This window comes from Schistocerca piceifrons, chromosome 2 (assembly GCF_021461385.2).
Source record: "Schistocerca piceifrons isolate TAMUIC-IGC-003096 chromosome 2, iqSchPice1.1, whole genome shotgun sequence".
In the NCBI taxonomy this organism is placed as follows: domain Eukaryota; kingdom Metazoa; phylum Arthropoda; class Insecta; order Orthoptera; family Acrididae; genus Schistocerca; species Schistocerca piceifrons.
In genome coordinates, this window is record NC_060139.1 from 194,495,006 (window position 1) to 194,516,794 (window position 21,789).

Here is a 21,789-nt window from a genome sequence, read left to right on the forward strand (position 1 = left end):
CGAGACATGTAACCAATGGCACCCCATACCATCACGCCGGGTGATACGTCAGTATGGTGATGATGAATACACGCTTCCATGTGCATTCCCCGCGATGTCGCCAAACACAGATGCGACCATCATGATGCTGTAAACAGAACCTGGATTCACACAAAAAAAAAAGAAGAAGAAGAAGAAGAAGTTTTGCCATTCGTACACCCAGGTTCGTCATTGGGTACACCACCGCAGGTGCTCCTGTCTGTGATGCAGCGTCAAGGGTAACCACAGCCATGGTCCCCAAGCTGATAGTCCATGCTGCTGCAAACGTCGTCTAACTGTTCGTGCAGATGCTGGTTGTCTTGCAGACGACCCCATCTGTTGATTCAGGGATTGAGACGTGGCTGCACGATCTGTTACAGCCATGTGGATAAGATGCCTGACATCTTGAGTGCTAGTGATACGAGGCCGTTGGCATCCAGCACGGCGTTCCGTATTACCCTCCTGAACCCACCGATTCCATATTCTGCTAACAGTCATTGGATCTCGACCAACGCGAGCAGCAATGTCGCGATACGATAAACTGCAATCGTGATAGGCTACAATCCGACCTTTATCAAAGTCGGAAACATGGTGGTATGCATTTCTCCTCCTTACACGAGGCATCACAACAATGATTCACCAGGCAACGCCGGTCAACTGCCGTTTATGTACGAGAAATCAGTTGGAAACTTTCCTCATGTCAGCACGTTGTAGGTGTTGCCACCGGTGCCAACCTTGTGTGAATGCTCTGAAAAGCTAATCATTTGCATATCACAGCATCTTCTTCCTGTCTGTTAAATTTCGCGTCTGTAGCACGTCATCTTCGTGGTGTAGCAATTTTAACGGCCAGTAGTGTATATACTCACATTCACGCCTAGAGGAATCCCACAGAGGGCGTATAGGCCTACTAGAGATAACGATCACACAAATAAATGATGGCTCTCCCTGTCACTGATCTAGGAGGGATGTTCAGTAAGTAATGCAACACATTTTTTGTTTTGTTTTTGAAAGCAGTTTGGTATTCAGGATTCCAGTACAGCACATTATTCCCCATTCTTTTGGCTGCAGATCTCGATTTTTCAATAGAATCGCCGCTCACTGACACAACTTACGCCACCTTACTAGGAGGACCGGAGGACCTGTATGCTCGCATGGCACCACTGTAGTGGTCGACTTCGGAGCCAACGTCTTGCTGCATCAATAATTTCCCCATCATGTACGTACTGCTTCCCGTGGAGTGCACATTTCACTGGGCCAGACGGATGGCAATCAGAAGGTGCGAGATCCGTGCTGTAGGTTGGATGAGGAAGAATTGTCCATTGAAGTTTTATGAGCTCCTCTGGCATGCTCATACTTGTGTGATGCCTTGCGTTGTCATGGAGAAGGAGAAATTAATTTGCATTTGCAGCTACAAACATGCTGAAGTCGTTTCTTCAGTACCCTGACGGCTGTAGCACGTCATCTTCGTGGTATAGCAATTTTGATGGCCAGTAGTGTCTAAATATGTGTAGTGTGTAGTATTTTTAGGAAGTTTTGGGTCTCTATTTCAAATGTGAGACGAAAAAGTGCGTGGTACTTAAAAATATATCTACACGTTTCCCCTTTCACAATGCACATGGATGCATGTGTACATTATGTCAAATTTTTTCACTCCTGTTGCCCCAGAAAAAGAACAAAATTCATAATACATTAAGTACCTGCAATAAAAACTCACAATTTATACAACCAAAGTTATTCTGCAAAATCTCTTATGACTGCAGCAAGTCACATATCAGTAGTGCTGAGTTATGGAAAAACAATAAAGAAAGATAGCAATAAAAAATTGTGTGCTAGACTAGGGAGCAGCAAAACTGGCAGCTTGGAGGGGTACATCAGTTCTGCCGTGACCCGTATCTTCTCTCGGTTTCTAAGTGCCAATGAGAAGCCTTGTACGGAATCCAGCTTGGTCGATGACAGTACATACTGTTTCTGCAACAGATGACTTCCAGACAGCATTTTATGACGTAATAACTACCAAACAAACACTTATACTTAACAGCATTTATGTGACATCTCTGCAGTTCATTCATGTTTTGCTGCTACCCAGCATTCGCTCATGTGATCGCTGTGTGAAAGAGTTTTACATTTGCAAAGAGAGTCTTGATTTTCATAGCGTAGTACAGTGTGTCTCAAAAAGAATGATATGATTTTAAAGCACATTGCAAAAAAACTTGCCACAAACATGAGATGAATTGCAAGATACTCCCAAAATGTTTTAGCTATGCAATTACAAATGCTCCGTGCGTTCACCAGCAGCAGCATAGCCAACACTTGACGGTAGCTCAATTCATCATAAACTTTACACAACGTTTCCGCTTTCACAGGAAGTTATGGCGGCTGTTATTCTGTTCTTCACTTCTTATATGAACACACTTTCCTTCACATATACCCTGAAGAAGAAGAAGAATCACATGGGATCATGCCCAAGGATCTTGGAGGCAAAGAATGCAGGGCAGTTGCTCAGGATCCTGTGAGCCTTATCCAGCACTGAGCTATCTTCAAATGCTTTAGAATTGTCTTTTTCCACAACTTCAAGACAATGACTTCATTTTCCAACAGGGTGAATCCCCACCCCATTGGCACAACACCACACATCAGTTTCTCAATTGCACTATGCCTCAATGCTGAATATGTGAAGAAAATTGTGTTCATCTCTTTTTACTTTGGAACACGGAAGAAGTGAAGAACAGAACAACAGTCGCCACAGCTTGTGTAAACGCAGATACAGTGCGTACAGTTTATGACTAATTTAGCTACTGCGTTCGTGTTGCTCTTGGTGGATACACAAAGCATTTGTAATAGCATAGCTACAACAAAGGATTTGTATTTTACAATGAATTTCATATCTGTAATATGTTTTTATCAATAAATAAGAAGTTCTGAAATCAGGTTATTCTTTGTGAAACACCCTGTATTATTTATGTTAGGGAGTTATGATGACTGAGTTTAAAAGATATACAGAGCCAAAGACAGACAGGCAGTCATACATGAACCAAACAAATTTCTTTGTGACATTGAAGGCAATGTAAGAATAGAGAAAATCTTGATGACGCAACATACTACAACAGCACAGTCAGGGTGTTTTACTATGAACTGTACACAGAACAGCTGCACAAACACGAGCAATTGAAACTTCTGGTCAAGAAATGAAGCATAAATCTGCGAGGAAAGATGGTAGTGGAGGAAGAACTGTCAGCGATTTTGGTGACTTCCAGAAAGACCCTCTCTACCATACTGTATTGCAGTTTTACAATTGTGGTTAGCATCCTACAAGGGAGAAGGCGCAGATGTTTCACATGACAAGACTGCTTTCACAAGTGGCCATCATTCTAGTGCAAGAATTCTGAAAATCTTTGCGGTTCAGGTACAGAATATGAAATGATGAAGGCACATTTCTGATGAAGAGATCCAATATTGTAGCGGCTAGGGCAACTTTTCTGAGAAAAATGCTTAACATCAGGAAAGAAAGTAATCACTGCCCTATTATTTAACTTGATGAAACCTGGCTCACATCAGGCAGGATTCAAAGGACAATGGCAGTTTCGTGTGTGTGTGTGTGTGTGTGTGTGTGTGTGTGTGTGTGAGCGCGCGCGCGCTTAAAAGATGGGACTGAAAACAAAGTGAGCAACCATAATCACTACTTCTTTAACCATCTGTTCACTGCACAACAGTTTCTAAACTTGGTATAAAAAAATAAATAAAAAGAATGCAGTCTGTATCACACAGTCATTTATTAAGAACGTGACCAGTTTTGGTTTCTAGTAGTAGGCCATCTTCAGATAATGCACCATCCAGATGATGGCAACGACACATCGAACAACTGTGCTGACCCCAGTAACAAAACGATGAGCAGTTCTGCGACTGGAGTCAGCACAGCTGTTCCAAGCTTTGGCATCATCAGCAGAGTGGTGCAGTATCTGAAGATGGCCAACTATGAAAGGCCGAAAGCAGTCATATTTTTAATAAATGATTGGCAATCAAAACTGGTGGGTTTTTTTTTTTTTTTTTTTTTTTTTTGCAAGTTTATTTAACTGAGAGATAACTGTTAAATCCCAACAATGTTATCTAAAATTATGATAACAGTTTGTCATTGTATAATCAATTAACTCCATTTCTTTGTATGCAGCCCACATGCATAAAAGTAGCGCTATAAGATAATTAATCTAGGTAATGCGACTTATTTTACACAATCTATATTTACTATTTTTGTAATTTTGCCATGCAATAATGGAATCTTACTGATATTTTATTAACTGTCCAATAAAAACAGTTTAACTCCTAACTAGAACACATCTTGCGAATTAAGTAGCTACACAATCATATTTATAAGCCTACCTGATATACGAGGTGGATCCACATCACGAATTGCCACAATTCGACGGTGATCATCAACTGGTGGAATGATGGCACGTTCTGTGCTCGCCTGCATAATTTCCTCGCGTGCAAAAATTGGGCGAGAACCCTCACCTAGCACCACAAATATTATCATTTCAAATAAAGTTGGATAATGCTGCAAAGACTTATAACTATCCCCCCATACTGAACTTTGTGACTGTTTAATAGGCCACATCAAAGGCATAATCTGATAAACTTATGGACAGAAACTGAAGTTATGTACAGTACATTCAAAAATGAAAAATTGAGTCCATGAAGCTAGAAGTGGCCAAGATTCAGGATACTCAATATTTTTAAAAAATGTGGTAATGTTTTTTGCATACCAAATAAAGTTTTATTTGAAATTTGGAAGCAAATAGAAGCAGTGAATGTTAAGGTATGTAATACTAAACAACAAAGCAGATACCAAGTGTAGCATGTACAGTGAAAGTAAGAATCTATGAACTGAGTGTTTCAATAGGACAAGGAGAGAAATTATCCAAAGCATAATAAATGTGACAGCAGTGTGCAGCAAGTGAGCACAAAGTATTTTTACGACATTGCACAGGTAAGTAAGAAGCAGCTCCCATAAACAAAGCTGAAATGAAGTGTGTTTACAAGAGATGATACAAAAGAAAAAGCAAGTGGGAAAAAAAGGAGATAAAGAGAACACAAGATAGCTGCTTACAAGCAGATAAGACAGCAGTACTTCATGGTAATACTTCCTAGGAAGTCTAGAGGAATTTTTGACTTGTTCAGTATGCAATCAAATAAGCATTTCCAAATCAAAGACTGCTAATCAACATGCCAAATGCCAACAGTTCATCCACCTCTCTCTCTCTCACCCCTAACACACACACACACACACACACACACACACACACACACACACACACACACACACACACACACACACACTTATAAGCAAACAATGCAATACCTGCTCTATTTAGTGTTAAAAAATCCAAGTAACTTACCAGACACAAATGTGTTACATTCAGCTCAGTAAAACCATAAAGCACTTCCAATACAAGTGTAAATGCAGCAAGATGATCCTGCATCTAACCCCATACACTATGTAGTGCAAAGAGTTGCTTGAAGTTCAAAATCAATTGAGAGTAAGTTCCGCAAGGGACTCCTGCAAATACCCTGAGGTGCACTAGCACCACATTCCAGTGCAAAAGCAAAGACAGTGCGCTTGTCTCATGCTCTACCATGCATCATGCTCTCCAATGAAGACAATTCATATGAATCACAAAAACCACAAAAGCAGCTGAAATTTAGTGGTCAATGACATGCATCATAACCAAGCTGGTCAAAATAGTGTGTACAGCTGTGCTAAAGAAGTTTTAATCAAGCATCTGTAATACTGAACTGCTTTAAATATTAACTTCACATTAACCAAATTTGAGCTTTTAATAGTAGCGATCAATGTTCTTGGTACTTAACAATCACTGCAAAACAATAATGGCAGATAATACCAATAGAAGGACCAATAACCAAGCAAGGTGTCAAAAGCAATGTCACTACCACATTTTTCTGTTTTATTTTTACCCTACTTGGGAAAAAACTTACATATAAACTGGCACCAGATTGTCCTGTGTTGCATAATCATCAAATAAATGTTAACACTTGGGACTCATATATAATTCAATGATAGTGGTTATGTGAATCACTTTCAACCTCAGAACTTTAGACAGAAATACTATGAGAACACGCGCGCGAACACACAAACACAGAGTTGTTATATTTCATATCCACAGTAGGTCCTTACAACAACAAAGAATTCATAAATGCAGAATATGTATAAGGTCACACCCACACACGAGCAAAGGTTAAGAATAGGTTATTAAAGCAATAGGGGGAAAGCTCAGCAGCAGCAGCAACAACAACATTATTTGAAGTGTATGATTTTGCCATTTATAAATAACTGACATTTTGACCATTGTTACAGGAAACTTTCAGTGCGGTGACCTGCAGCCTGCTATCAACAACTGAAACATCAGTCAGTTTTTAGTACACATCATCAATGAATGGTTACACATTTAAATGTTGTTTCAGAATCCAATTCCAGCCACAAAAGCCTATGCCCACTACAACTGAACAGTTATAAAATTTTACTGTTCATTGGTCAAATGTCGCAATAAATTGTCAGGACAGAATGCTGCAAATTGTTAGCTTGATACTGGAAGCAAAATGTCTCTCACTTTCAAGCCTAAAACTGAACCAAAATGCAGATATGGAAATGGAAGCACCAAGAGGTTGTGTTATCTCTATACCTATTAATAACGTTGCTCTCACTTGTGTGCATGCACGCATAGACAACACGAGATCGAAAGTGTTTGGTTTTCCACAAAGAGCATGTGGATTATAGAGCTTAAGAACATCCCCATCCAACCTCATCATTTCATGAAGAATGATAAGGAACTTCTGAATGTTTTGACCCCTAGATGCCAATCTCTGGCCAAACTGCAAACAAATGCATGAAGCAGCAAATCTCCAAATTTCTCTTCATACACAAAATATGAGTACCGTAATATTTGAAAATAGATGAAGAGCTAAATAAAAAAAAAAAACAGTGAACACAATGTAAACTTATCACAATGCAACATCACACTGTGGTTTCATCCTGATGATTTTAATACACTGTTAATCATGATTAATGTGTTTCTTAAACACCGAAGATTGTTTTTCTCACAACACTGTGCTGACTTTTTTTTCCAAATGAAGTGTGAAAGTTTCACCTTTTATCAAACTGTGCTCTAAAAACCGCACATATCTAGAAGACAACAAAGAACAGAGTCCTGCACATTGCCTCACTGAAAGATTTTAAATGTATATCCAAGACACAAATATTGCAGAAACTCATTTTGAAAACAACAGCAATTCTAGAGTTTATAATAATGATGTCACAATTATTACAGAAAAATTGTGAAACACCCTAGCTTTGCATCAGTAGTACTTGTCTAGCACAGCAGTAATCTTGTTCATAGACCATTTGTAAAGTTATGATCGAAATTCAGAAAAACACCATTAGGCAACTGAATATAATAACTTTCACATAACTTAGACAATTTAAGAAGTGTGTGGATGGAAAGTTCTCAGAAGGCATGAATGTTACTGTTACACATTTAATTGACATTTAGAGAGACCATCTCATGGCGATGATCAGAGATGTGAGCTACCGCACCGCCTGGTGCATTAGTACAAAACACCCTGTCTCACAGAGCATTAGTACGAAGCAAACTTTGCCATGCAACAATGGTACAGCATGCTGAATGAGCTACTGCAATTCCAAAGTGTTCTGCCATTCACCACTAGATGACAATGGCATTATTTTCACAGTGACGAGGGAATTGAATTCACAATAGTTCACCCAATTTGCACAAAATATTTAGGTATTATAATATATATATATATATAAACCTTCCTCATAAATTGGTCTATTAGTGAAATTCATATCAAAATCCATCCAGCAGGTTCCTGAAATTACCCCAAACAGCCAGATCTATGGTAAGGGGTTACCCCAAACAGCCAGATCTATGGTAAGGGGTTTTTAATTTGTATATTTAACGATAGAATATAGAAGGTAGATACGGATCTTCCACATTAGGCCACATGACAAAGTCCAACCAGTGGTTTTTAAATAATGTCTCCTGATTCTCTTATATGTCAATGTTATTCCGAATGAAATAGATCTCACTCTCAACCATCTGCCGCAATCCAAATCATCCAACTGAATCAAAATATCTGTAAAGAGCTGCTGAGAACTAAATAACAGTAAATACCCAAGTAATTATAAAGCCAGCTCACAAAGTGAAATTCCATAAATTAATGCTGAATAGACAATAATGAGCGACTCACATCACACTTCTTTTGTCTAAACACAACTTGAAAATACTACTGAGTCTTAAAATGGACCAATCAGATCAATGGAGACTATGAGAGAAGAAGTTAGATGAAAAAGTGGGGCAAAGATTGACTTTGAACTGTTTCGAATATTAAAAACGTATATAGTGCACTTAAAAAAACACAAAAAAAATATGGCTATAACATGAAGGGGTCACAACAGGGTTCAGTCAACTTGTATAAATACTAGGGTGTTAGAATTTGTGGGAATACAAAATTGTACGAAAAGGCTCAATTAGGGCACAGTAGGTGGAGGACTTCAGTCCATTGATAGTATACTGTAAAAATGGAAATGCCTACAACAGGCATTGCTCACAAAGCGTCCATGACCTATCCCAAAATATTGGTTAAGTGCAGGATATTAAACATATATAACAAAGGACAGTACAAATGGTCACATATTTGTCTTACTGACAGAAGAGCATCACTGAGATGCTGAAAACTCTATAAGGCACATGATGGCAGACACCAATTATCTTGTGAAAACATTCTCACAAATTTCCAGCAAACAGTATTATTTGAGGACTCCAGAAATACGTTAAAACTTGCTACATATCACTCCCTTAGGGACTCCGAAGACATGACTGAACTAATTTTAGCAGGCATCTTCCCACTCGTTTTTATCTGTCACTTCTTTCCCTACTGGCAAGGTTTGTTAATGTGAAAAATACAAATTGCACTATGGTTCAAAATACTTCTCCCTATAACTGGCTGGGTAAGTCTGTTCAATGGCCAGAGGAGGAAAATGGTATATCACCACTTAAGTCCAGGGCTAGTGGCACACTTCAAATTGATAACTCCACTCCTCCTCCCCCCAATGGGAAATATCCCTCTGCCAACCACACTTTATTAATTTGCAGAGTATAGATTTAGCTTGTTTTTTATCACCTCCTCCATCTACACCTATGAAAAGCCCACTATACGAAGCAGTATGGTACAAATAACAAATGTGTTAATGAAGATGAAACCTAAGTAGGCAAACTGATTGGTTGATCCAGCTGCAATCCAGAACAGCAAGAAAAGTGAGGTAACTTAAGCAGGGTGTATATGCGGACAAGGAAAAAAAATTCCCATTCCCAGATTTCTCCCGCATTTCCCGGTTAAAAATACACTTTATCCCTGTTAACTGATGGTATAACTGTATAGCTTACCAATCCTTTGAATGGTTAGGGTTTTATACACGGGCGTAAAATTTCCCGGCGCTTTATAAAACGAAACTCAGGGAAGAAAACACGTTTTGAAAGATCTTTGACGTGCAGCAACACGTACGCTGCATATTTTCGTACTACAAAAGTATAAATTCGAATTCCACCAAACACCACATGTTACTTTCAGAAGCATTGAAATCAAGACTGCAATGCACTTTTGTAAGCCAGTCATAGGTCATATCTCATAATCTCGCCAGCCAATGAAAGCGGACATTCAGAGCTTAGGACATGTGATGTGGTGAGCCAATGTCCACATCACTGTTAAGTAGCACGAACTCGCAAACACCAACGGTTATCGGTTTAAATTAATATACAGTGTTGCTACAAGAAAAGCAAAGCTTTCACATATAATACTTGTGTCTTAAGGTTAATATGCTGGAAGAGAAGCTAGGCTTACACATATAATGTTGGTCTTTTATGAGCATATTACACTAAGATATATCACGCAAATGAGGTGGTAAAAGTTTTAATAACGACATAAATGGACATAAATGTCTGATCTTCTGGGCTCGAAATTCATGTAGATGGCTTGTCCTCAGTTGATTTTTAAATCAGAGTCAAATGCTCTGTGATTTAAGAAATTCACAGTACATTCTCGCACATAGTTCAACTTGCGTAAAAGGAAATTTACTTTGAAAGTAACGCTTTTCAAACCACCATTCTCAATATTTTCCCGTGACTTCTTAGAGATAGGTTAGTTTCAGCAGTTGCCAGAGATTGCCAGATGACAGGCGCCACCGCGCTTGCGCAGCTACGGTGATGTAGCAAGCCTGTATATACATACACGTAAAACATTAAAAGAGCTTACATTACATCATAAGAGAAACAAGACATCAGAGGATACTCCAAGAGCATCGGAATTTCGTGAACCATACTAAAATGTACACATTTAAAGTCCACATTCGCATGTCCAAATTCCTAATGAAGTAGGCCTCGACTTGATATGAAGCTTTTCAATGTGGTTTTCGGGATGTAAATTTTCTTGGAGTACCAGCACTGTGTTATCTCATGTTTGGTTCTTTATTATGGCATTATGCGATAAGTGCTAGAAGATGAAAACGTGCACTTGATATGCAGCTAACAGTTGAAACTAGCCAATAGTGTGGAATTAAATACTTCATTTCAAATATATTGACTGCCTCAGCGAAAAAGATTAATAAAAGGAAATTTCTTTAGCAAACCGACAAAAAATCTTCATTGTTCTACAAGGTGATTAATGCTTGACCATCAGAAAGGTGGAAATAAAACAAAATCTGAAACTAATAACATATTTTTGCCTTCCATAATTACGTGAATGTATTTTAATTCACTTGATAGCTCTCGGCCACAGAGATCCGTTTTGTTTTCATTTGACGTGAGAGCAGTAAACGAAGAGGAAACAACAAAATCACTAAATGTAAACACGGGTCACGTGGAGACTACCTACTTCCCTACTATATCTCAGACTGCCCTGTGCATCAGCCTCGGATCTACGATATTTCCGAACCGGAGCAACACTAGATAGTAGCACCCCCGCCCATCCCACAAGCGTTTGAGATAGGAAGTTAATTTTTTTTTTTAAATCGAACTTTCAAAAATATGTTCATTTTGTAGCGCACATCTTTCTGAATAGTCTGATGCATAAAACGTGTGTTCGAGGAAATGTAAGACATGTTATTTGGTGTTAAGTGTGCCAAAGTGGAGTGCCACGCCTCTTCACACAGCATTCTTCTATCGCACGTCATTGTATTTCGCTCTCTGGGGGGGGAAGGAAAAAAAACACTTGCAGTTAATACTGGATGGGATTATTTGTAAACAAGAACTCTTCAGAAAATTTGCACTCTTTATTCCCTATTAGCTAACAACTTGCTGCTTTGTGTGACATAAAATTAAATACAGGATACATAAAACCAGCAAAGACAAAAGACAAGCAAGACAGTACACATTTCTTTTCTCTCTAATCTTGCTTCAGGTTTACATGGCGGGCTTTCCTTTCTGAGAAAGAAACTATTACCTCATCAAAGTTCGTCAAAAATTTTGCTACATGAAAAATCGAAATGTCGTTGGCTAATACTGAAAAAGCTGTTAATACAAATAGGACCCAAGACTGGTGTGGTTTCTCTATATGATTACGTCTATTTTGTCACTATCTTCTAGATAAAACAAAATAGGCCTTTTTAATACTGTAGCAATTGTAACATACACAAATAAACAAGACTGTTTTGGTACGAATAGTCATTTTTATAAGACAACAGAATATAATTCACAAAGTACCAATATCGAATGCCTATTAGGCCTACTACAAGCAAAAAGCTTTATGTTGGGAAATACTTTCACACTTCATTCATGCGCTCCAGTTTCTCAAGCATGAGATCAAAAAGTGGTAGTACAAAATTTTTATACAAATTTGGAATCGTCTTAATTCTTCCATAATTGCTGTAATGTCCCCGTTTCTTCTCCTTCCTCGTTCTAACAAACAGTCTTGTCATCACTAATTCTGTAACTATTCCTGTCAATGTCCAAGCTTATTCGTCGTTTAACTTCACTAACTCTGTCCCGTATTTATTCTCCGGTTAGGCGTTGTTACGTGTTCGTACAATGCATTTTCCGCACTACTTCCAGAATAGACCTTAAAGCGGCTGCTAGCCGGGGACCGTACAACTGGCCCTTACTAGCATAGCGATCTGGCCAAAACTTTCTGTCAAAATTTCATTTTCTTGGATACACCGAGTACATAATACATAATCTTTCGTACCTGTTATCCCTGTTGGTCGTTTATTTCCACTCTGGTAGTCTGAATCTATGGACTTAGCTAGTAATTATAATAATGCTCAACATTTGCAAACCCAATCAACCACATACTCGAATCTAAGCCGCACTCGAATCTAAGCCGCACCTGAAAAATGAGACTCGAAATCAAGGAAAAAAAAATTTCCCGAATCTAAGCCGCACCTGAAATTTGAGACTCGAAATTCAACGGGAGGGAAAAATTATAGGCCGCATCTCCAAATCGAAACAAAGTTGGTCCACTGTAATATGAAACACAATTTAGGTCAAATGAATGACGATACAGCTACAGTAGTTTGGTTCGAGTCGTAAGCTTAGCAGTTAAGCTTTACCAGGTAGCCATTGCTATGCGTCAGGCGCTCCGTCCGTATTTATACGGGTACCCTTCCTTTTCCACGTGCTTGAATTGATTGTTTATTTTTCTTTGATCTGATAAGTGCAGTTTTCTTTGTTATAGGTTCACTCTAAGCTGAAATGCATTACTGTACTGTGTCGCGCATTGTTTGTCGCATTCTGATAGTGCGTGTTTACGGCCTGTCACCGCTCGCGACATGGCTTGCTTTTGTGCACGCTAGCACGAGAGTTTAGCGAAAATTTTTCTCCGTTTGCAAATCTTTGCAGGGGCCTCTTTAGTACATTACATTCTACACAGAAATTAGAGACATCTTAGATTTAGAAACCTAGCCAACTGCCGTGCTTCATTTCTGACTGTTTCACTATTAAGCATAAGAATAATACGAATATAAACATGACATGATATGTATATTCTTCCGCGTTTGCTGTTGTCTCACTTTAGTTTCGTGGTTTATTAGGCAGACAGGATTTAAACGAGATAGCAGCAAACATGAAAAGATACATGGCAAAATGTTTATATGCGTATTATTCTTATGGTGAAGAGAATACTGCATGTGGTTCACAATTCATAAAAGTTCCTATTAGCAACCATCTCTTCTCAAAGGTAGGAAAGAATTCAGAACGTAGAGTTGGCCATATTGACAAACATCCCAAACAGTCTTGCCAGTCGGATTTTCGTAGTACATTGAAATGCTGCTACATTCCAAGATGAACAATACGGAATTTGTATTTACTTCGTTGGATAATGTATGAAAATGCAGTGGTCGAAACTCGGGGCAGAGAAAACAGCTCGTCTTCTACCTTTTTTTTTTTTTAACCGACGCAGAGGTTTTGGTGCCAGTATTTATCTTTGTGCCTACAAAGCATGCCTGTGTAGCGCTACATATATTCGACGGCAGAAGGTAGTTGTGGTGGCACTCACCAACTTTTTTTTCAGAATTTACGCTTGCTTTGCACTCGATTCTAAGCCGCAGGTGGTTTTTTTTTTATTACAAAAACTGGAAAAAAAGGTGCAGCTTAGATTCGAGTAAATACGGTAATCAGACAACAGTTGGCTTTCATCCGTTCGGCTTTACTCGTATAGCCCCTTTTACCTGCAGGAAAGTTTATTTCTAAATGCGAAGAGGAATCCCCTGACAGACATCACGTACACTATGCACGCATTTACAAATCATTCAGATATCAACTTAGAATGTGTTCAAAAACCGATAGGGACACATTTCAAAGTAATATGAATAATCGATAGACCAACGTGCGCTGGATGCTAGGCGCTTTGTGAAACAAGGTTTTTTCCCCTCAAGAATATGAATTTGCCCTCCCCCCCTTCCTAGATCTGGGCCTGCTGCGCATGCTTGAATCTGTCAGCTTGGGCGCTCCAGTAAAATTTTTCCCGGTAGCATCTAGCTGCTTGCTGTGACTGCTTACACAGCCAACAGCCACAGAAGCGGGAGAAGGTACTACTCAAACCTGACTGAACTGGAAAATTATTCCCGCAACTACTCTCCCAACCTGGTACAAAAGCAAATAGCTAGAGCCACTTCCTCATCCCCTCAAACCCAGAACCTCCCACAGAAGAACCCCAAATGTGCCCCACTTGTGACAGGATACTTTCCGGAACTGGATCAGACTCTGAATGTGGCTCTCCAGCAGGGATACGACTTCCTCAAATCCTGCCCTGCAATAAGATCCATCCATCATGAAATCCTCCCCACTCCGCCAAGAGTGTCTTTCCGCCGTCCACCTAACCTTCGTAACCTCTTGGTTCATCCATATGAAATCCCCAAACCACCTTCCCCACCCTCTGGCTCCTACCCTTGTAACTGCCCCCGGTGTAAAACCTGTCCCGTGCAACCTTCCACCACCACCTACTCCAGTCCTGTAACTCGGAAGGTGTACACGATCAAAGGCAAAGCCCATGTGAAAGCAACCACATGATTTATCAACTGACTTGCCTACACTGTGAAGCCTTCTATGTGGGAATGACCAGCAACAAACTGTCCATTCGCATGAACAGACAGTGTTTGTTGATAATGAGGATCATCCTGTGGCTAAACATGCCTTGGTGCACGGCCAGGACATCTTGGCACAGTGTTTACACCATCTGGGATATCTGGATACTTCCCACTGACCCAACCTATCAGAACTCCGGAGATGGGAACTTGCCCTTCAATATATTCTCTCTTCTCGTTACCCACCAGGCCTCAACCTCCGCTAATTTCAAGTTGCCGCCCCTCGTACCTAACCTGTCATTCAACAACATCTTTGCCTCTGTAGTTCCATCTCGACTGACATCTCTGCCCAACCTCTTTGCATTTACATGTGTCTGTCTGCGTCTGTATATGTGCGGATGGATGTGTGTTTGTGTGCACGAGTGTATACCTGTCCTTTTTTCCCCCTAAGGTAAGTCTTTCCGCTCCCAGGATTGGAATGACTCCTTACCCTCTCCCTTAAAACCCACATCCTTTCGTCTTTCCCTCTTTCCTGATGAAGCAACCATGGGTTGCGAAAGCTTGAATATTTGTGTGTGTGTGTGTGTGTGTGTGTGTGTGTGTGTGTGTGTGTGTGTGTGTGTGTGTTTTATTGTGGCTATCAACATACCAGTGCTTTCTTGTTTGGTAAGTTACAGCATCTTTGATTTTTATATACAGTGTCGTAAGGTTGATTAGTGTTCCTAGATTTTAGAAAATCTTTAGATTCTTCAATTCAGCATTACATCAATGTCTACTGAACAAAAGAAATCTGTGCGGGTTTTTAACTAGTCTGTTTGGACTGAAAATTTCGCCATAGGCAGACAGCAATACATTATCCTGGATGGTGAAGTTGTCTATAGACACAGAAATGAGAATTGGTGTCTCAGGAAGTACAATAGAACCATTACCATTAATGTAGTATACTAATGGCAGTCAAATGTATTAGCTTTTGTTCCTCCTTTTCACAGATGGCGAACTTTCATATTAAGAAGTTTAATCTGATAAAAAAATACAGTAACATCATTTCTCCCTTGAAACAATATCTGCCTTGTGCAAACACCTCATATTTAGTTCTTAAGTTGGAGAAATTTAAAACTGTGCAAGTTCTGTAAGAAACAAAAAAGAATCTTTAACAAAATGAAGCATGAATCAGTCAGTCATATCAAAAAACGCCTTTGGAGTAACAATGTGTGTCAGTCATATCAAAAACCGCCTTTGGAATAACAATGTGCATGGTTAAATGAAACTATAAAATAAGCTCAACTGTAAGTAAAGCAAATGCAAAACTTAACTTTACTGTAGGATATTCAGAAATGGCAACTGGTCTTTGAAAACGATTGCTTACAAAATGTATGTGTGGTTGATCCTGGTATATAGCTCAAGTGGGTGAGATCCATATCAGGTCAGAGTAACAGGGTACATCAAGAGTATATAAAGGAGTATGCTGCGAATTACCACAGCCCTACTTGACTGCCAGAAGAGAAACATAAACGCAGAAAAATCTTAACTAGTATACACTCAAGGACTTTCCACATTCCATCCATGAATGGAATGAAAGAAACTTTAAGTGCAGAAGAATATGAACCACTCTCTGCTGTACAGTTCATAATGATTCACCGACCATAGATGTAGATGTCATGCAACCAATAACTTCATTATTCTGAACGTACTCTGCACTGAACAACCCTCTTCGATATCAGTATTTTTTTTCCAAGGCTGATTAACAGTTTATGAATGCATGGTCTCTCAACCACATGACTGAATAAAATCTTCTTGGGTATACAGTTGGGTCAAACAGTTATATATCCACAAGCTGAAGAGTACTTGGCTTAAAGCTCATATGTCTGTAAGTACTTCATGCAGCTGCAAGCCCAAGGGGATTTTAATATGATTATTACCATTTTCTGAATTTTGTACCAGAAGTTTGTTAGAAGATCAATTATAAAAGAATCTGAAAAATTAAATACCAACAGAGTAACTGTAAATGAAAGCAGTACACATTCAGTGAACAGTATGTTACAATGAAATACATTCACTCGCAAATAGAGATTCCAGTTCCGAGTTCCAGTCCAGCGCAAAGTTTTAACCTACCAGAAAGTTTCTTTTGGTTTGTTAATGCGTAGTAGCTCCATGCAGGAAGTCTCTCATTAAAAAAAAAAAAGTTGAGAAAAAATTCGTTTAAAAATGCAACAACAGAATGTGTATTTAAATTGTTTGTATAACCACACAATAATTTCATAGCACACAGTGCATTTCTTCACAATCATGGTGAGAGCACACAGTTTATCTTGGAGGAGGACTTTAGAAAATAAAAGCCCACTGAATAATCCTAAATAAAACTTAACTGTAGATTATTATTGTATTACAAGTTCATTTACATCAATACTTTCAATCAGCATGCTCTCCAAATTGGACATCTGCTAGTTAACATTATGGCTCAGAAATGAAATTTTGCACCCTCAATTTCCTCTATGTGGTTTGTTCCTTTCTGCTGTTGTCTGATTTAAATTAGTTGGCATCTGACAGCGAGCGAGCTGGACTGCTTCCATCAGCAATATATCAATGGGAGCCTGGCATTGTCAACCACCACTGTGTTGTCACCACCTATTCCTAAGCCAGTTTGCCTACTAATTCTCTGCAGGAAAATTTTCCTGATATGACAATTTCATAGCCAAAGAAAAATGTGCAACTGCAAGCCTAATTAAAATTAAGAACAGATTTTTGACATGCTTACAGACATTACGGAGATTTACAGGTATATCACACGTCCATTTCAATATTTTAAGGTGATCTTCGTAGGAGATAAGAGACTACTTAATACTTGTTACAAGCTAAAAATTGAAAAAAATTAATGATTATGATGATGATGATGATGATGATGATGATGATGATGATAAGAATATATACAGCAAAGCAAAGTGATACAAACTTTGCAAAGATCTGTTGCCGAGCTGGGTATTTTGGTAATCAATTAAAAACAAAATATATTTCAGTGTGTTCAATAGTTTCTGAAATACCATATCATATGTTTTAAATTCTTTTCCTGCAGGAAATTTCGCCAGTTTCAAAAAAACTGACAACTAAGACCCCCAATTAAAATTATTTTTTGACATGTTTTGGGCTGTAATAAAGATTAAACCATGAATTAATTCTAGATTTTTTGTGGATTTTTGTTGGAGATAGTCTCTTAAAGCAACAGTGGAGTGGGGGCTGCCTACATACAATAACTGAAGTGACTACAGAGCAACTCTGGACCTTCAACTTCAGATACCAACTAATTTAAATCTCACTGTAGCTGGTAATGAAAAATTAACAATCCTAATTGTAATAGCATTTCAGTGTATTGTTTGAGAAGTCCATATAGTCTGTACACAACAAGACTTTAGATAAACATGTAGACATTTTCATAACTTGAACTTATTATATCACACAGAGACCTTTTTCAAATGGGTTGATCGAGATGAATGCTACAGAACAGAGGTAAAATATATTCACATGCCGAAACAGCAAAAAAGACTACCTTCAACCCAAATGACAAAGCTGAGAAAATATAATTGAAACACACAAAAAATGAAAGTAAACCAAGGTTGCACAAGTTGAATCACCACCTCCACAATAAACTCAAAATGAAACCAAGTCTAATGAGGAACATCACATTTTGCACTGGTATTTACTTGAAGTAATCAATCTTCTAACAGATTCAATCCAGCTATACAATGCCTACCCCACCTTCATCACTGCCCATGAAAAACTGAATCTCTTCTGTCAGCATATTGGTTAAGAATGACACATATTGAAAACTTCCTTGGTTGCTTGATTTGGGGTAGGGACCAAACAGCGAGGTGATTGGTCCCATGATCTAAGATGGTAAAAATCAAGGGAGGAACAACAGGAACAGTCCAATCCGGTCCAGTCAAGGGGAAGGGATAATGTGGAAACAAAGAGGAAATCGAGACATCAGGGCAGTAGGAAAATGGTGGGCAGGAGGGGGGAGCAGAGTGACCCAGAAACGCTATTCACAGTGGGGCACCAACAATGGCACCAACCCGTCCTGACACGCATGCACAAACCCACACGCACTCACGCACACCATACAGTAAAATTATCACAATGTCATGGGAGCAAAATCAGGGGAAGTAGACACAAGAAACGGGAAAACAAAACAGGACACCAGATCAGACAAAATGTACGGAAAAGGTGGGCAGAATCTGGCCAGTGTGGAGACAAAGTCAAGGCCTCCACAAGCAATGCCTAAGCTAACTGAGGGACTAATTGCAGAGGAAGATTCAAGGACTGCGAGTACAAACCATTTTCACAAAGAAAACAAAGAACAGACATAAGCACACAAGGGTTTCTGCTAAGACCCCGAGACAAGGAAGGTAGGAGAGGATATTTAGTGTGAAGGGCCAAAAAGACAGGGGCAGTTCAGGAATACTTGGATAATCGTGAGTGAAGCCCCGCAACTACAAGGTGGCGGGAGGCGGTTCTCATTGCTGAACAAAAAACCATGGGTCAACCTACTATGCCAACACGAAGATGGCAGAGGATGGTAGATTCCTTCCGGTAGAGGCAGAGGGAAGAACGCCCTATGGTGAGAGTCTCCTTGATGGCGCAACGTTCACTAGACAGGAATGCAGCCTCCCTTGAGTAAGTCCATGATTGAACAAAAAGAAATTTGATGGAAAACCACAAATCTGACCCGAGGTATCATGGAGAACAAGGGATACGTGGCCACACCTCTCCTCTCCCAGCCAGAGGATCAACAAGTTCATTACCCAGCATATCTACATGGTCACGAACAAGCAGCATGCCAAAGATCAGCGAGAAGGTCATGGATGATAGAGACCAAGAGAGGGCGGGAAAAACAACAAGTGACAGCCTGAAGGCAACTCATTGAGTCTGTACATAACAAAACTCGGGTGAGTGATAACCATTTAATTAAGCAGAGGGTTAGATAGATTGCCATCAATTCAGCAGTAAATACCCCACTCATGGCAGGCAAGAAATGGTGTTCCACGCCAACAAAAAGACATGAAGACATATCTCACATGATCGGTGGATTTAGTCATCAGTGTAAAAAACAGTGGCATCCTGAAATTCCCATAAGAACATTCAGAACAAACAATGGACCACCCACTGGAGCAGTGGAGGCTTTCAGACTCCGGAAGGGATCCATACAAATCCAATACCAAGGAACTAACAGGGCAACCACAGCAAAGGGTGAGGGAAAGGAAGTTTATAAAAACAGCCAACCTTCAAGTGACAGATATGGGGTAACCAAGTAAGCTTGTTGTCAAAAACGATGACCCAAGAAACAGTACTGGGGGACTACAGTTAGGACCTTCGATGCAAGGGAAAAAGATTTGAAAACCATGTGAGAGTGTCCACGTGGAAGCGTGCCTGATGACACCCTGGAGCCGTTCCGCAGAGGCCACGCGAAGAAGCTAGTCCAAATATGGAAATTATTCACATACAGAGCAGGGTTGATCAACAGTACGGCAGAGGCCAGCAGTTCATTAACAGCGATGAGAAAATGGACACGTAATACGGAGTGTTGTGCAACGCCATTCTCCTGGGTCCACAGAGAGCTGAGAACAGTGCCAACCCAGCCTCTTAATAACTGGTAGGACAGGAACTGGCCAATAAAAATCAGGAGGGGGCCCCAAAAACCCCACTCATCCAGCTTAAGGAGGGTGTGATGGCGTCAACCTCTGTCATAAGCCATACAATGATCGGAGAAGACTGCAACAAGATGATGGCACTTAGAAAAGACCTGCCAAGTTGCGATTTCCAATCGAAGCAATACTTGATTGCAGATTGTCCCTCCCAATAGCTGTAATGGCAAGAAGATAAAAGGTCCTGGGATTCAAGACCCAATTGAGCCAACAAGCCACCATACATTCTAGTAACTTATTTGGGATATTGGCCAGGCTGACTGGCTGGTAACTATCAAAGGGCAAAGGATTCTTGCCAGGCTTAAGTACAGGAACCGTAATACTGTCTCTCCATGGATAGAGGAAAATGCCTTGGAGTCAAATATGGTTAAACATCTGGTGGAGATACTATTGTTGTGGGGGATTGAAGTTTTGAAGGATCTGGTTACAGATAGAATAAGGGCCAGAAGCTGAATCACAGGAAGAAGAGAGAGCAGAAGCAGCTCCCATTCAGTAAAAGTTCGTTGTAGGCTCCTGTCTGACAAGGGGTAAAACACAAGTGAGAAGCTTCAGCTCACTGCTTCCTGAGGAGGAAGGCAGAAGGATAGGAAGTTGACGCCGAAGCCATCAAAAAATGGGTCACGAGATGTTACATGAGAACTAATGGATCTGTACAAAGGCCACTTATAACGGCAATGCCCAGAATGGAAAACTGCCACTGACAACCTTCGAGGGTGCAGAGAGTAGCCCACGTCAGTGAAAAAGGGGCAGAAGAACCTAGAGAGGAGACTAAGCGTTCCCGACGCAACTGTTGGCTCTGTTTGATTAAGTAATGGGCTTTGGCACGAAGACGTTAAAAGGTAATGAGAATGGTGGAGGACAGGTGCCAATTAAGACGCTACAATGCGCAACAATAATCACAGATAGCAATGGCAATGGTCATTCTCCACCAAAGAACTGACTCACAGCAAACAGGACCTGTCAAAAGGAAATGGCAATGCCGATCATCTCATCGGGCAGATCACTGACCACTTCATCAATGCAACCTGAAAAAGAAAAAGCAGATCGAAAAATGATCTGGGAAGTATACAGACGCCAATCAGCATGCTGTATAGCACAGTGGAGTAATCTGGTATTGGAAGCCGGGAAGGGAACGAGAGAATCAACAGGAAGCAGTCACTCTCACAGACGTCACCCTGCAGCAAACAGTGTAAGAAAGGAAGTAGGGAAGGCAAAGAGAGCAAAAGATCAGTGGAAGGCAAAGAGAGCGAAAGATCAGTGGCATAGAAAGTGCCCATGTGCGGCACTAAAGTGTGTAGGGAAACCATCATTAATAAGGCACAGCTCGTGGTCCAAAAGAAATTGGTCAATGCGCTGCCCCAACTACATGAAAAAGCACTGCCCCACAAAGGGTGCTTGGCATTCAAATCCCTAAGGACAAGGAAGGGAGGGGGAGCTGCTGAAGGAAGGCACTCTGAGCAGCAGATGTAGGTGGCC

General features: G+C 40.1%; 1 protein-coding gene across 5 annotated transcripts in view; it reads right to left on the reverse strand.

Annotated features, from left to right (window-relative positions):
* LOC124777495 (serine/arginine-rich SC35-like splicing factor SCL33) overlaps positions 1-21,789 on the reverse strand; it is a 162,608-nt gene that overhangs the window by 46,671 nt on the left and 94,148 nt on the right. For all 5 annotated transcript variants that reach the window (XM_047252938.1, XM_047252936.1, XM_047252935.1 and 2 more), the window contains one exon: positions 4,393-4,524. In XM_047252938.1, coding sequence (XP_047108894.1) covers positions 4,393-4,524 — 132 coding nt within the window. The remainder of the gene's footprint in view (positions 1-4,392; positions 4,525-21,789) is intronic.